Below are 15541 nucleotides of genomic sequence, written 5' to 3'. Positions count from 1 at the left end.
AATCCCATCATGAATTCTTCCATGCTATAACTTTTTCCTGCTTTAATAATTTTCTTAGGATAGATGCCCAGAACTGGGATTATTGGGTCAAAGGAAATGAGAATTACTTTGGCTCCTGACACTATGTCTCAGTTGCCTTCTGGAGGTTTGTAACAGTGCAGCTCTGCCAGCAGTACAGGCCCGGGGCTCAGGGATACCTCACCGGCTCTTGTTCCAAGAGTCGCTAAATGACCAACACAAAGCTGCCCCAGCCCTCAGCCTGCTCTGGAGGGGCGCATTTGATGTATGACCTCTGTTGACAGCACTGGCAAAGCAAGTCACCCTTAAACCCTTAAACCCTTAAACCCTATATCCCCCTATATTATCTTTCAGCCCCACGAGAGGATGTGGATGAGACCCCCAGCCCCACAGAACCAGGCACAGAGGCCCCAGAGACCCCTGAGGAGCCGCTCCTGGGGGAGCTGACAGTGACAGGATCCTCCCCTGACTCGCTGAGCCTCTCCTGGACCGTCCCCCAGGGCCGCTTCGACTCCTTCACCGTGCAGTACAAGGACAGGGACGGGCGGCCCCAGGTGGTGCGTGTCGGGGGCCAGGAGAGCGAGGTCACCGTGGGGGGCCTGGAGCCTGGACGCAAGTACAAGATGCACCTGTACGGCCTCCACGAGGGGCAGCGCCTGGGCCCGGTGTCTGCCGTGGGCGTCACAGGTGAGTGAGTGTGGATGGGGCAGGGTCGGAAGACAGCCCTAGAAAATGTGCCCTTCTCTACTATTTTCCTATACATATTTCTGTCTTGATGGGGCTCACATTGAAAGGAATATATCAACATTATGGAAAGGCATGCCATGGAGAGAGAGGCTGCGATCCAGCAAATGAGCAAAGGCCGGTGAGCATGTGATAGGGAGGCCCAGGGCTCAGGTCAGGACCAGAGAGGGATGCCTAAGCCACCCTGTCCATGGGTACCCAGGGGACAGCCAAGACCTGAGGCCAGGCAGGCCTTAGCTTGGTGACAGCTTTAGAGAGGAGGTGAAGTGTGCCAGATCATCACAGCTGGTGCAAAGGCCGGGAGGCTAGAAAGAGCATGGTGTGTGAGAAGCACTGAGGATTGAGTGGGGTGTCCTTTGCGGTGAGTAGATCATCCTGAAATGTGGGAGCAGAGGAGAGGGCAGCTCACCAGGCTTGGGGTCTCCCAGGGATGAGGTTGCNGGGCCGCTTCGACTCCTTCACCGTGCAGTACAAGGACAGGGACGGGCAACCCCAGGCAGTGCGTGTCGGGGGCGAGGAGAGCGAGGTCACTGTGAGGGGCCTGGAGCCCGGGCGCAAGTACAAGATGCACCTGTACGGCCTCTACGAGGGGCGGCGTGTGGGCCCAGTGTCCACTGTGGGCGTCACGGGTGAGTTGGGGGACAGGCCCTCGTCACCAGGTTTACCTCTGTAGCCCCCTTGTGTTTCTCCTTTGGATCTTGGCACCTCTTATGACTGGGCCTCTAGGTTTCTGTCTTTTCTCCCATGTTGCTAATGATCCTGCCTCATCCTTGGATTCATGGAGACTGTGTGGAGTCAGATGGGCAGGTAGTCCATGCCCTCTTTGTTGTAGCTTCCTTCCTCCCATCGTGATCTGGAACCTCCAGGTTGCTCGTGCTCATTTGTTAGGCTCCCTTAAGGAGTATTTTAGTGGCTCAGAAAGTGCTTCAGATTCAGTTGCCCAGATATGCATGTGCTTTCAAACGTAGTGATTGTGCGACTTTGCAGGCGTTTCCTAACCTTCAGATCCCTGCAGAGTTGGGGTGATGATAATAATGGCATCTACTTCATATGTTTTGCAAAGGGTTAAATGCACCGCTGTTTGTGAGCTGCTTACAGCAATGCAGGGCACAGATTCTAAAGCAAGCGCGCTGTAGAGAAGGCCGCTATGCTCACTCCAGTCCCGGGAGAGCACTGCCTCCCTTGGGCAGGGTCCTGCCTTCTCACCCATGGGCCTGCTCTGCTCTTTTCAGCGCCCCTGCCCACACCGCCGCCCGTGGAGCCCCGCCTGGGGGAGTTGACGGTGGCAGCCGTGACCTCGGACTCAGTGGGCCTCTCGTGGACCGTAGCCCAGGGGCCCTTTGACTCCTTCCTGGTGCAGTACAGGGACACGCAGGGGCAGCCCCAGGCAGTGCCTGTGAGCGGAGACCTCCGAGCGGTCACCGTCTCAGGGCTGGACCCGGCCCGCAAGTACAAGTTCCTGCTCTTTGGACTCCAGAATGGGAAACGCCATGGCCCAGTCCCTGTGGAGGCCAGGACCGGTGAGTGAGGGCTGGAGGCCTCCCGCGGCCAGAGCGTTCACCCCCTTGTGGCGCCAGTTGGAATTTCACGTTTCTGTGCCCCACACTCCAGTCCTCAGCACCCAATTATTTATTGGGTCCGGGAAAACCCAGGCCCTGAGCTCTCCTCTCCCTCTGACACTCATCCTTCTCCCTACTTTCCCTGCACCCCAGGGGACACTTGCTTTCTTGTCTGGCTCCTCTTTTATCCCTACTCCTGGCCCAGTCACCCTCCCGTTCCTGGGACCAGCTCACAGAGCCATAGCAGCCCAGGAAGCTCCGTGGCCCTTTTGCCTCCATCCGACTCTCCATGTACCTCACTGTCTTTTCCAGCCCCAGACACGAAACTGTCTCCCCGCCTGGGGGAGCTGACTGTGACAGATGCGACCCCTGACTCCGTGGGCCTCTCGTGGACGGTCCCTGAGGGCGAATTCGACTCCTTCGTGGTCCAGTACAAAGATAAGGATGGTCGGCTCCAGGTTGTGCCAGTGGCAGCCGACCAGCGGGAGGTCACAGTCCCAGGCCTGGAGCCCAGTAGGAAATACAAGTTCCTGCTGTATGGTCTGGCAGGCAGGAAGCGAATGGGCCCCATCTCTGCTGACGGCACCACAGGTGAGTCCCAGTCCAGCCTCCACCTTTTCCAGAGCTGCCTCTCATTCAGGCCCTCAGAGCTGGCCCTACGGCCTTCCTGTGAGATTCCCTCTATCAGCCCTGACACAACCATCTTAACTCCGAAAGTGAGTCTCTGTGCGTGTCAGGCACAGTTCTGAAGAAGATGCATTACTTCCTTCATTCGCTGACTGCCGAGGAAATAAAAGGGACACGGGCTTTGGGGCCAGCAGATCTGTGTTCCAGTTCCAGTCCCAGCCCTTGCCAGGGTGACCATGGACAATCCGCTTCATCCCCGGAACCTCGGTGTCCTCACCTGCACAATGGCCGGGAATGGCGCTGGACTCAGTAGTGGTTCCCATCCTCCTCCCTCCTCCCTAACTCCGAGGCCAGGGGTGGAAAAAAAGGGAGAGCTTGGCTACGGAAAGACAATGGAAAAACCTGGTGTCACTGTGCCCGTGACTCAGCCCCCCGAGGAAGGGGTGTGGTGGGTCACTGACCCTCGCCCTACTCCCAGGACCATGAGTCACTATGCCCAGAGGAGGACAGAGCAGCCGGCCAGTCGGGGCCTGGTCCCTGGGACTCCAGAATTCTCTTCCCAAACTCTCACTGTGGGGACGGGGTACAGACTCTCTCTCCACCCCCACCCATCGGCGCCAGCCCCACCCGGGCAAGCCTCTGCTCACCCTCTGTTCGGCCCCATGGGGTCAGTGTGGGGCTGGGGAAGCAGGAGGCATGGATGTTCAGGCTGATGGCCACAGGGGGACAAGGGAGAGGTCACAGCCTGGCACTGATGGGAGCCATGCGTTGGCCAGCTGCCCAGACCAGCTCTCGATGTTTGGGATGTCTCCCTGACAACCCAAGACCTCCCGGGAGTCTCTCTCAGCTCTGGCCTCATTCCTGCTCAGGGGCGGGGGTCAGGGTAAACACAGGCCCTCTCTGCACCCCCAGCCACCCCTCCCTCGGGAGATGATCTTTAATGTATTTACTGCACCCTCGATCACAGTAGGGAAGGAGCAGGGCAGGATGGAGTTTGGGCAGCGGCCTCCAGAGGAGGAGGGGGCTGTTCTCCCTCATTGCTGTGGGGCATGGCGGGAGCAACCCTGTGTGTCTCCTCAAGGAGCTGTCCCTGGGGCTACACTGGAGGGACGCTTTCCCAGAACCTCACACCTGCAGGAAGCTGCCAGGGCTTAGGCATAGGCAGCATGTGACTAAGAGCTTTCCCTCCTCCCTCTGCACAGCTTCCCTGGAGAAGGAGCCACCTCCCCGCCTAGGGGAACTGACCGTGACCGAGGAGACCTCCAGCTCCCTGCACCTGTCCTGGACGGTAGCCCAGGGCCCCTTTGAATCCTTCGTGGTCCAGTACAGGGACACGGACGGGCAGCCCAGGGCAGTGCCTGTGGCCGCAGACCAGCACACGGTCACCATAGAGGACCTGGAGCCTGGCAAGAAGTACAAATTTCTGCTCTACGGGCTCGTTGGGGGAAAGCGCCTGGGCCCGGTCTCCGTCCTGGGAATGACAGGTGAGGCTGCTGTGCTTGGCTATAGCAAGCCACCTTGTGTGGGTTTCCTTGTGCATTTGGGCTGAAGACAAAGATGACTGCAGGAGTGGGCAGGTGGGAGTGGGGCACCCTGGACTGTCCCCAGGAAGGAGGAGGAGTCTGCAGGCTTGTGGGCTTCAATATCCATCAAGGAGTCCAGAGCAGGAGCCAGGCCAGGTGGGAGGGAAAGGCCCTGTCAGGGGCTCCCTCATCTCCCAGCTCCAACTCTGCCCCATCACTGCCACTGCTCCTGATTACTCACTGGGGCAGCTGTCGCCTCCCCGAAGGGTGGCCTTGTCCAGAGAGTGGCAAACCTCCCTGCCATGGATGAGTCAGGAGCATTTTCTTAAGAGGAAAATCACTGGAAAACAAAATGAGCAGGGACACAGAAACCAACAGAAGTGGCTGCATTTGTGCTACAGGCTCCGCTTCCAGTGCTCACTGATGCCCACCTCAGACAGGCCTGACCAAGGCATGGCTGGCAGGATTTGCCAGTCACCTTTACCAGCCAGTTCCACCCTCAGCTTCTCTCAGAAGGGAGCACCACACTCCCCAAGCTCAGTGAATGTGTCCCAGCGTGGGTGGGGGCAGAGCCTGTGATAGCTCAGAGTGGGCTCGGTAGGACACTGGGGTGTGGAAGGGGGAAGCGAGCACCTGACTCCGACAGCCGGGGAGCTCGCGGGAGTCACGAGGCCACAGCGACTTCATGGTCTGACTGGGCCTGGACCTGTAAACTTCCCACCGCAGCCTTGGGCCAAGCCTGAAAGATAAAAACGGAGGGCCCCACAGCACCCCTCACTCAGATTCTGCCCTGGGCTTTTCCCACGCAGCCCCAGAAGAGGACACGCCAGCCCCAGAGTTAGCCCCAGAGGCCCCTGAGCCTCCTGAAGAGCCCCGCCTAGGGGTGCTGGCCGTGACCGACACAGCCCCAGACTCCATGCGCCTCTCGTGGAGCGTGGCCCAGGGCCCCTTTGATTCCTTCGTGGTCCAGGATGAGGACACGAACGGGCAGCCCCAGGCCTTGCTCGTGGACGGTGACCAGAGCAAGATCCTCATCTCAGGCCTGGAGCCCAGCACCCCCTACAGGTTCCTCCTCTATGGCCTCCATGAAGGGAAGTGCCTGGGGCCCCTCTCAGCTGAGGGCACCACAGGTACCACCAGGCATCTCTGACCTCTAGTCTGGGACTCTGAAGGGAGAAAGGGGGGCTCAGAAGTGGTGGTCGCAGGGAAAGAGCGTGAAGCGGGTACCAGGGAGAGAGGACGGGTGGGCTGGACGCGAGTGGCCTTTAGCTCTGCCCCATAGGGCCCCCCTGTGCTGCAAGTCCCTGGTTACGATAGAGAAACAGGGGCAGGGAGCGGGGTGGAAGGGATGTGCTCTGGGTCACCAAGTTGGTGTGCTTCTGTCTCCAATCCCTTCTCTCCCACCCACTCCATGCAGGGCCGGCCCCTGCTGGTCAGACCTCAGGGGAGCCAGGACCCCGCCTGTCCCAGCTGTCTGTGACTGATGTGACCACCAGTTCACTGAGGCTCAACTGGGAGGCCCCACCTGGGGCCTTCGACTCCTTCCTGCTCCGCTTTGGGGTTCCATCACCAAGCACTCTGGAGCCGCATCCCCGTCCTCTGCTGCAGCGCGAGCTGATGGTGCTGGGGACGCGGCACTCAGCCGTGCTTCGGGACCTGCGTCCGGGGACGCTGTACAGCCTGACACTGTACGGGCTGCGAGGACCACACAAGGCCGACAGCATCCAGGGCACTGCTCGCACCCTCAGCCCAGGTAAGGATCCACACGCACTCTGCCCCAAAGTGGGGGGTCTTTGTACTAACGGGGGGGGACCTGGTGCCTCAGCCAGCAGTGTGGTGGGCGAGTTGGTGGTGGGCCTGGAGGAATCTGCTGAGCGACTTCCATTCCTGGAGACTATGCTGAGCCTGTGCTGGAGCAGAGGCGAGGGGTGGGACTCGTAGGGAGGAGCCTCCCTGCCCCTGCCCGCATCATTGTTCCTTGCCCCCTCTGCAGTTCTGGAGAGCCCCCGTGACCTCCAATTCAGTGAAATCAGAGAGACCTCAGCCAAGGTCAACTGGATGCCCCCACCGTCCCGGGCGGACAGCTTCAAAGTCTCCTACCAGCTGGCGGACGGAGGTGGTGCCTTTGCCGTGGGCTCATTGCCTCGCGTTTCCCCTCCCACCCGCACTCTGCTCACCCTCCAGCCGTCCTGGGGTTCCCTGGGTAACCCTCGATCCCCAGTGTTTTCAGGGGAGCCGCAGAGCGTGCAGGTGGACGGCCGGGCCCGGACCCAGAAACTCCAGGGGCTGATCCCAGGCGCTCGCTACGAGGTGACAGTGGTCTCCGTCCGAGGCTTTGAGGAGAGTGAGCCTCTCACAGGCTTCCTCACCACGGGTGAGATGGACTGGGACCTGGGGCAAGAGGCGGGAGCCAAGAAAATGGCGTGGGTGGGAGTTGAGAGAGAAGGAGGAGGGTGAAAGGGAGGTGGTGGAGGCTCCGATTGCGGACAGGAGGCCGGTGGAGTCTGGGGAGGCAGGGACTAGAGAGACCAGCGGGGACCCCTCTGAGCCCCTCCCCTTCCCCCAGTTCCTGACAGCCCCACCCAGTTGCGTGCACTGAACTTGACCGAGGGGTTCGCCGTGCTGCACTGGAAGCCCCCCCAGAATCCCGTGGACACCTATGACGTCCAGGTCACAGCCCCTGGGGGTGAGCAGGGCTGAGGCCTCTGGAGGGGACTTGTGCCGGGTGGGGATTGCAGGGGGGAGACTGGACTCTGGCCGGGGATGGAGGGGGAGGCGTTGACGCCCCTCTTCGCACTCCCAGCCCCGCCTCTGCAGGCCGAGGCCCCAGGCAGCGCGGTGGACTACCCCCTGCATGACCTCGTCCTGCACACCAACTACACCGCCACTGTGCGTGGCCTGCGGGGCCCCAACCTCACTTCCCCAGCCAGCATCACCTTCACCACAGGTAGGGTCTGTGGGGCATGTGGGAAGGGGGAGAGGAGGTAGAGGGAGCCAGGATGGGCCTCATCCCCATCTCCTCTTCCTGCTTTCCCTCCTAGGGCTAGAGGCCCCTCGGGACTTGGAGGCCAAGGAAGTGACCCCCCGCACAGCCCTGCTCACTTGGACTGAGCCCCAAGTCCGGCCCACAGGCTACCTGCTCAGCTTCGACACCCCTGGTGGCCGGACCCAGGTGCCCCGGCCCCACTGACCAACTCCCCTCCCTGGGTGACTCCAGGAGGTGCTGCCTCTGGCCCTCCCTGAGGGACTCCACCTCCCTCTCCCCTGACCCCCCCTTGTCTGTCCCACAGGAGATCCTGCTCCCGGGAGGGGTCACATCTCACCAGCTCCTCGGCCTCTTTCCCTCCACCCCCTACAATGCACGGCTCCAGGCCATGTGGGGCGAGAGCCTCCTGCCGCCTGTGTCCACCTCTTTCACCACCGGTACCTGGACGCACGGGCCGGGGCCGGGGGCTGGGTGGGCAGCCACGGTCCAAGGCTTAGAAAAGTACTGGCCCCTGCTCTCCTCTCCCCAGGTGGGCTGCGGATCCCCTTCCCCAGGGACTGCGGGGAGGAGATGCAGAACGGAGCCGGTGCCTCCAGGACCACCACCATCTTCCTCAACGGCAACCGCGAGCGGCCCCTGAACGTGTTTTGTGACATGGAGACTGACGGGGGCGGCTGGCTGGTGGGTGGCATTGGGAAACCCAGGGGTCTGTGCAGGGCAGGGGCTGTTGCCCCGGGAGCCAGAGGCTGATGGTGCCCCCACTTGCTTCCCAGGTGTTCCAGCGCCGCATGGATGGACAGACAGACTTCTGGAGGGACTGGGAGGACTATGCCCATGGTTTTGGGAACGTCTCTGGGGAGTTCTGGCTGGGTCAGTGCCTCACAGGGGTTGGGGAACTACGGATGGGGATGGGGGCCCTGTGGACACCAGGACCCTGATGAGGTCATGCCTCCCACCCCCAGGCAACGAGGCCCTGCACAGCCTGACGCAGGCAGGTGACTACTCCATGCGCGTGGACCTGCGGGCTGGGGACGAGGCTGTGTTCGCCCAGTACGACTCCTTCCGCGTAGACTCGGCTGCGGAGTACTACCGCCTCCACCTGGAGGGCTACCACGGCACCGCAGGTAAGCACAGGCTGCGAGGCTGAGAGGGTGAGGCTGGGAGGGGAGGTCCTCATGGCTCCTTCCTCCACCCTGCCCAGGGGACTCCATGAGCTACCACAGTGGCAGTGTCTTCTCTGCCCGTGATCGGGACCCCAACAACTTGCTCATCTCCTGCGCCGTCTCCTACCGAGGGGCCTGGTGGTACAGGAACTGCCACTACGCCAACCTCAATGGGCTCTACGGGAGCACAGTGGACCATCAGGTGAGGGGTGTGGAGGGGGCACAGAGCCGGGGTGGCTGGGGCTCGGCCTGCCTAGGTTTCAGCCCCACAGTGTAACAGGCAAGGGACTGAGCGGCTGGGTGAAACGGAACAATCGTGCCAGCCTCACAGAGGGAGCTGGAGGTGATTTATTGGGTGGAAAGGGCCAGCTCAGGATTAAGCCTCAGTCCTCTGTGGTGGAGGGTCAGGAGGGGAGCTGTGTGGGGAGGTTGGTTGAGTGCTCGGAGCCACCTCCTTAAGGGAAACGGGAGGAGCAGATGGGACATCCGGCTTTGACTCTCTTGACAACCCCTTTCCCAGGGAGTGAGCTGGTACTACTGGAAGGGCTTCGAGTTCTCGGTGCCCTTCACGGAAATGAAGCTGAGACCAAGAAACTTTCGCTCCCCAGCCGGGGGAGGCTGAGCTGCTGCCCACCTCTCTCGCACCCCAGTATGACTGCCGAGCACTGAGGGGTCGCCCCGAGAGAAGAGCCAGGGGCCTTCACCACCCGGCTGCTGGAGGAAGCCTTCTCCGCCAGCGATCTCGCAGCACTATGTTTACAGTGGGGGGAGGGGTTCGTACGGGAGCAATAAAGGAGAAACTGAGGCATGCGGCTGGCATCCGTCCTGCTCCGTCACTGGCTCTGGCCCAGGCTGTGGGCCCCCAATCCCCGGGGCTGCAGCCGCACTTGGAAAGGCTGCATCTTGAGGATGACACTGCAGTGGGGCAGGGGCTGCAGGGAGGGCAGGGCGTCCCCTGGGGGCAGCAGCGTGAAGGCCTGCAGCAGTCGGGTCAGCACCACGAAGAGCTCCAGGCGCGCCAAGGGCTCTCCCAGGCACACACGCGCCCCGCAGCCGAAGGCCAGCGCTCTGGAGTTCTTGCCTGGCTCCAGGAAGCGATCTGCGGGCGGGTGGACAGGTGGGTGGGGAAGCGCTCAGCGGCTGCGGGGACCAACCTCCGCCACCTTTTCACAGCAGGCCCCTGGCCCCCCACATACCAGGCCAGAATTCATGTGGCCTCTCCCAGACCATCTCATCCAGGTGGGCGCCTTGGAGGTTCGGGATGATGACTGTGCCCTCAGGGATGTCATAGCCGGAGATGCTGAAGGGGGCTGGAGTTAGCGGCCGGCCAGGACCTCGCTGGGATCGGGCTTTCCTCACTCATCCCAACCCTCGGGAGTCACCTGCTGGGCCGTGTGGTGCGGTGGGGCAGGGCCAGGGGCACAACGGGCCGCAGGCGCAGCACCTCGGCGATGGTGGCATTGAGCAAGGGCAGCCGTGCACGGTCCTTGTAGGGGACCCGGGAGCTGGAGGCACCCGGGCCCCGTTGGTGGTCTAGCTCCTCCTGCAGTCGCTGCTGAATCTGGGGAATGATCGGGTGGAGTCCTGTCACAGCAGCCCACAGCTGCCCAGCCTCCAGCCATTCCCTCAGCGACCCAGTGAGCCTGAGTGAGGAGACCGCGGCCCCTCTGGGCAAGCACAGCCCCAGCCGCACAGTTCTCAGCAGAGCTGAGTGAGGGTGCCCACCACCCTGGCCAGGCTGCTGGGAAGGAGCCTTTTCTTGTCACCAGGGCGCACCTCAGGGTGGTGAAGTAAAAAAACCACGGCCCAGGAGAGAGTGTTTGCGGTGGTCTCAGTGCCACCGACGAGGAGGTCCACTGCAGCCATGTGCACGTGACCTTCCAGGAGCTGTCCAGAGCCCTCCTCCATGCTCGGCTGCGCCACCACCTGGAGCATGTAGTCCATCATGTCCCTCCACTGGCCTGCCACCAAGCTCTCCTGCAGAGGGTGAAAGGAGCGGGCTGAGCGGCTGGCCTGGGAGGAGGAGTACAGAGTGGCAACAGGCCCATAACTGGGGCATGCAAAAGAACCCTCCTAGTAGCAATGCTGAGTCCCGTAGCATCACTGGCTGTGGGCCAAGGGGAGGCCGTCCACGCACAGTCCCCACCTTGTGCTGCCTCAGCTGCTTCTCCACGATGTGGTCCCTCTTCTCAATGGCCTGCTTCAGTCTCCGGAGACCTGGATTGGGGAAGAACTGTGGCGGGAAGCATGAGAATGCAGCTATGGGAAGAAGTTTCTCCCTCCACCCCAGCCTCTCCCAACGACCCAGGGGTGTCTAGGCTCCAGGTCCTTACCCTGAGAAAGGGAATCACGTCCACAATTTGGATGGACCAGTGGCTCCAGGTTTTTAACACCTCCTGGATACATTTGTAATAGGCAGGCACTAAGTTGTCCTCCTGCCAGAAAAGGAGGGCGTGCTTTCAGTTCAGGACAAGGAGAGGCTCAGGGAGGGGCTGGGGGTGGCCGGAGGGGCTGTGAGCCACCTTGATCTTGTCTCCGAAGGTGAGGTGACAGACGATGCTGCAGGTGAGGAGAGAGAATTCCTCCTCAATGGCCACAGGGGTGCCGGCCTGGGCTCTCATGCGCTGTGGAGAAGGAACGGGAGCTCAGCAGGCCGGTGTGCAGCGGGCAGGGCGGGAGCTACTTCGAGAGGCGAGGTTGACCTGAGGTGGCCTCGGGAGCCCAGCCTTACCTCGCAGAACTCCTGGGTCAGCTGCTCCACCACGGGCTCCATGGAGTCACGCATGCCCAGCAGCAAGGCTGAGCGGGTGAGCTTCTTGTGGGCTTTCCAGAGCAGAGAGTAGTCTCCCAAGGACAGATCCGGGTAGTTCTTAGACACCAGCTTGTCTGCAGGAGGAGTTGGGGGCTGGAGGGTGGGAACTGGCCGAGGAGGCCAAGGGCCTGACCTTCTTCTGCCTCCCCAACCCCTGCTTCCTCCCCCCAAGATATGCCCCCCAACAGCCTCCAGGGACCTGGATTGGGGGAGCCACCAAAGGTGACTCCCACTTGAGGCTGAGGTAGGAGGATCACTTGAGACCAGGAATTCAAGACCAGCCTGGGCAACATAGCAAGACCCCATTTCTTAAAAAAAAAAAAAAAATTAAGAAAGAAAAATTCCCCCAGCCCTTACAGGTAAGTGGCTCAGGTCTGCCAGCAAAGTCTGCCCACTTTTTGACCATGGCTTCCTCAATGGTCCTCTTGGAGTTCAGCACCACCACATCTGGGGGACAGCCAAAGCAGCGTCAGTGGAGGGAGAGGACCCTCTCCGCCCCCTCCGCCCTCCTATGGTGAGGGCCAGAGCGAGAACAGGCTCTCACCTTGCAGCCCAAGGTGGAGCCTATAGATGGGCCCGAATTTCTGAGTCAGGCCAAGCAGATAGATGGGGAGGTCGGGTTGCAGCAAGTGCAGGAAGCCCGGGACAAGAGGCGGGAGGTGGAGGCTCCTGAGCTTCCAGCAGTTCCACAGCAGGCGGGCGCCAGCCAGCAGGGGCAGCAGCAGCAGCAGCCCCAGGAACAGCATGGCGAGATGCCCGTCAGGGCCCCGAGGGGCCACTTATAGCTCTAGAGCCCCGGCCATCCCTCCTGCTGTGTAGGCTGTTTTGGGGCCTCCCTTGACCCCACCTTCGGGTCCCTTCCCACCGTCCCGCCCACAGAGTGGCCCTTTACTGGAATGGCACCAGTCTCATTGGCCTTGGGACATCCGTATTTCAAAAAACGGATCATCCATCAAGAAGCAAGGAAGGGAAATGCAACCCTGACCTTTTTCCTGCAGCCAGAGTCAGCTTTCTGGCTCCACATCAACTGTGCAGGCAACGGTGTCCGCCCCCACCTGGGCCCTCTCCCTCTGCCGCCCCACCATGGGCCAGTTTACTGGCATGATGTTTGTCTCAGCGAGAAAATGGCAGTCCTGCCTAATATGCCTTCCTGAAGAACGAAATGTGATTTGTGTGGGTTTTTTGTTAGTTTAACCTACAGATAGAGGAATACCGCTAAAGCCTGGTTTGCCTGGGGCATTCCAGTGTACACAGTGTGATTGCTATTAGTGCCTCCTTTCACTCTCAAAAGCGCCCAGAAGACCAAGAAGGAGGTGGTTTCCCGCTGCGGGGTACTCGCATGTACCAGACACTGTTCTAAGCACTTTGCGGGCACTAACTCAATTCTTCACAGACACGCTCTATATGCAACACGGGTGTCGTTCGTATGTTGTGGAGGGCAGGATTCCGGCCTGGAAATCTAGCTGTAGAATATGTACCTTTAGCCACCAGGAGCACCTTTCTTTGGTTGAAAGGAGAACAGACCACCTTGAGCTGGTTTGAGATCAAAAGTAAAGATTGGGGAATTTCACAGAACTCGGGAATAAGAAAGCAGGGGAGGGGACTCCACTGGCCTTAGAAAGCCAAGGAACAGAAAAAGCCCCAGAGACGGGCAGTTTCCTCGCGCTGTTTCTCTCCCTCCTCTTTCTTCTCTCTGCAGTCAAGTTTCTTGTGTTTCCAGGCACAGGCAGAACACGACTGCCCTCGGGACTAGAGTCCACAGGTTCTAGGTCCAGCCAGGGAGAGTGTGGATTCCCAGCACACCTGGGCATGCCCCCCTCAAAGTCCAAAGTCCCCAGGAAGGGGCTGGATAGCCACAGCTGGATCAGGATCAGGGGTCCAGCCCTATTTGGGGAACTGAAGCCATAAGGGGTGGGGGTCACACTGAACTGTGACACTCAGAGACCACTTTTGTGGGTAAGGAGGCAGTTTGGGGGTTTGAGAAGAGGCCATGCCAAAGAGGAGTGGCAGGGTTCAGTGAGAGGCCAGGGCCTCCTGGATGGTACATGAGCAGTCAGAGGTGACCCAGGCCCATGCCTTCCCCCCATTTCTGGCTCTGTAGCCAGACCCAGGGAACAGTGGGGATCTCTCTCCCCTCAGAGATTTTCCAGACTGTGCTGCTGCAGAGCCAGAGTCAAGATCCTGGCTGTGCCACCCACTACATTGGTGAGCTCACTGCTGCTGAATCCACGATCAGGACGGAGACGGGAAACAGGATTGGGATTTCTGGGATTGGACAATGACAGCCACTGCCTTCTTCATGTTGGCCTCCCAGACAGGGCCATGTCTTGCTGCAACTGAATCCCTGGCTCTGGAAAATGGGCTTGTGCCACCACCATGCTGACCAGCTATTGGCAGAAAGATTCAATGGTCAACTATAGGCCACGTATGCAAGAGCCTCAGGAAACCTCTGCCACAGTGGGAAAGGTCCAGACTTCTCAACGTTCCATGGGATAAGAGAGCGCTCATCGGAAAGGAGCTCACCTGGAAGGCTGGCGTGCTTACTACTTGTCTCACCATCTCCATCTCTTCCACCACTTTCAAATCCAAACTCCAAATGTGGTCAGTTACATGCAATGTCCCCAAAGGTACCCTGTCCTGCCCCCGGCCTCCAGGCCTTTGTATATTCTCCTTCTGCGCCAGATGCCCTCACCTACTCCTGCTCTTTGCCTGGCTCCTTCTCAGTCTTCAGAGCCCCACTTGGAGGCCACCTGCTCCAGGAAGCCTTCCCTGTCCCTGCCCGGCAATGCCCCTGACTTGGTTAGATGCCGCACAAGCCCGCACTGCTCCCTGACATCACATCTTTCACAGAGGTTGGGGACTGCCCGTCCGCTTATCTGTCTCCCCAGCGATGAGCCCTGCAGTGAGTAAGTAGCTGTCTCTGTGGCACCTGGCACAGGGCGTGAAGTGAAAGTTTCCCAAATTTCTGTTGAATGACTGGATGGCAGGCTGCTGAACTGTTGTGACCTCTACAGAAACTGACTCAGCAATCTTCTTTGGACACATTTCGGAGCCATCTCTGAAGACCCCAAGTGTGCCACTAAATGGGGGTAAGCTAGGCAGGCAGGGTGCGGAGGGTGGACCCCAGAAGAACTGTTGCAGGAAGTCAGGGACCCCGAACAGAGGGACCAGCTGAAGCCACGGCAGAAGAACATAAATTGTGAAGATTTCATGGACATTTATTAGTTCCCCCAATTAATACTTTTATAATGTCTTACGCCTGTCTTTACTGCAGTCTCTAAACATAAATTGTGAAGATTTCATGAACACTTATCACTTCCCCAGTCAATACTCTTGTGACTTCCTATGCCTGTCTTTACTTTAATCTCTTAATGCCGTCATCTTCTTCGTAAGCTGAGGAGCATATATGCCGCCTCAGGACCCTGTGATGATTGTGTTAACTGCACAAACTGTTTGTAGAGCATGTGTGTTTGAACAATATGAAATCTGGGCACCTTGAAAAAAGAACAGGATGACAGTGACGTTCAGGGAACAAGGGAGGTAACCTTAAACTGACTGCCGGTGAGCAGGACGGAACAGAGCCATATTTCTCTTCTTTCAAATGCACATAGGAGAAATATCACTGAATTCTTTTTCTCAGCAAGGAACATCCCTGAGAAAGAGAATGCACCCTGAGAGTAGCTCTATAGATGGCCCCCCTAAGGCGACCACCTTTTATGGTCGAAGCTGAAGGGATGAAATAAGCCTCAGTCTCCTGTAGCAATCCCAGGCTTATTTAGGACAAGGAAATTCCCGCCTAATAAATTTTGGTAAAACAGGTTGTCTGCTCTCAAACCCTGCCTCCTGATAAGATGTTATCAATGACAATGCATGCCCGAAACTTCATTAGCAATTTTAATTTTGCCACATCCTGTGGTCCTGTGATCTCGCCCTGCCTCCACATGCTTTGTGATATTTTATTACCTTGTGAAGCATGTGATCTCTGTGACCCACACGCTGTTTGTGCACTCCCGCCCCTTTTGAAATCGCTAATAAAAGCTTGCTGGTTTTATGGCTCGGGGAACATCACGGATCCTGCCGACATGTGATATCTTCCCTGGACACCCAGC

General features: G+C 59.3%; 2 protein-coding genes across 3 annotated transcripts in view; one reads left to right on the top strand and one right to left on the bottom strand.

The window, feature by feature from the left end:
* Positions 1-9433, top strand: part of TNXB (tenascin XB) — a 67563-nt gene extending 58130 nt beyond the window's left edge. The window contains exons 22-39 of the mRNA XM_025382328.1: positions 373-705; positions 1191-1391; positions 1995-2282; positions 2634-2912; positions 4151-4432; positions 5281-5601; positions 5889-6224; positions 6465-6587; positions 6702-6845; positions 7038-7157; positions 7275-7418; positions 7513-7643; positions 7762-7894; positions 7987-8138; positions 8231-8327; positions 8420-8581; positions 8659-8822; positions 9141-9433. Of these exons, the coding sequence (XP_025238113.1) occupies positions 373-705; positions 1191-1391; positions 1995-2282; positions 2634-2912; positions 4151-4432; positions 5281-5601; positions 5889-6224; positions 6465-6587; positions 6702-6845; positions 7038-7157; positions 7275-7418; positions 7513-7643; positions 7762-7894; positions 7987-8138; positions 8231-8327; positions 8420-8581; positions 8659-8822; positions 9141-9242 (3512 nt within the window). The 3' untranslated portion in view covers positions 9243-9433. The remainder of the gene's footprint in view (positions 1-372; positions 706-1190; positions 1392-1994; positions 2283-2633; positions 2913-4150; positions 4433-5280; positions 5602-5888; positions 6225-6464; positions 6588-6701; positions 6846-7037; positions 7158-7274; positions 7419-7512; positions 7644-7761; positions 7895-7986; positions 8139-8230; positions 8328-8419; positions 8582-8658; positions 8823-9140) is intronic.
* LOC112622250 (steroid 21-hydroxylase) lies at positions 8949-12439 on the bottom strand. Of its 2 annotated transcripts, XM_025381585.1 has the most exons (10): positions 11977-12439; positions 11790-11879; positions 11352-11506; positions 11143-11244; positions 10954-11055; positions 10767-10853; positions 10397-10597; positions 10003-10181; positions 9817-9920; positions 8949-9719 (listed from the first exon to the last, which is right to left on the bottom strand). In XM_025381585.1, exons 1-10 carry the CDS (start codon positions 12176-12178, stop codon positions 9454-9456), a joined length of 1488 nt encoding a protein of 495 aa, XP_025237370.1. In that variant the 5' UTR covers positions 12179-12439; the 3' UTR covers positions 8949-9453. The 2 variants fall into 2 exon arrangements, with proteins under 2 accessions (XP_025237370.1, XP_025237371.1); XM_025381586.1 differs by lacking the exon at positions 11790-11879 and having other exon boundaries at positions 11977-12283.
* Between the last annotated feature and the right edge of the window lie 3102 nt (positions 12440-15541).

Source organism: Theropithecus gelada, chromosome 4, assembly GCF_003255815.1.
Source record: "Theropithecus gelada isolate Dixy chromosome 4, Tgel_1.0, whole genome shotgun sequence".
In the NCBI taxonomy this organism is placed as follows: Eukaryota; Metazoa; Chordata; class Mammalia; order Primates; family Cercopithecidae; genus Theropithecus; species Theropithecus gelada.
This window is presented reverse-complemented; position numbering and strand designations above follow the sequence as displayed.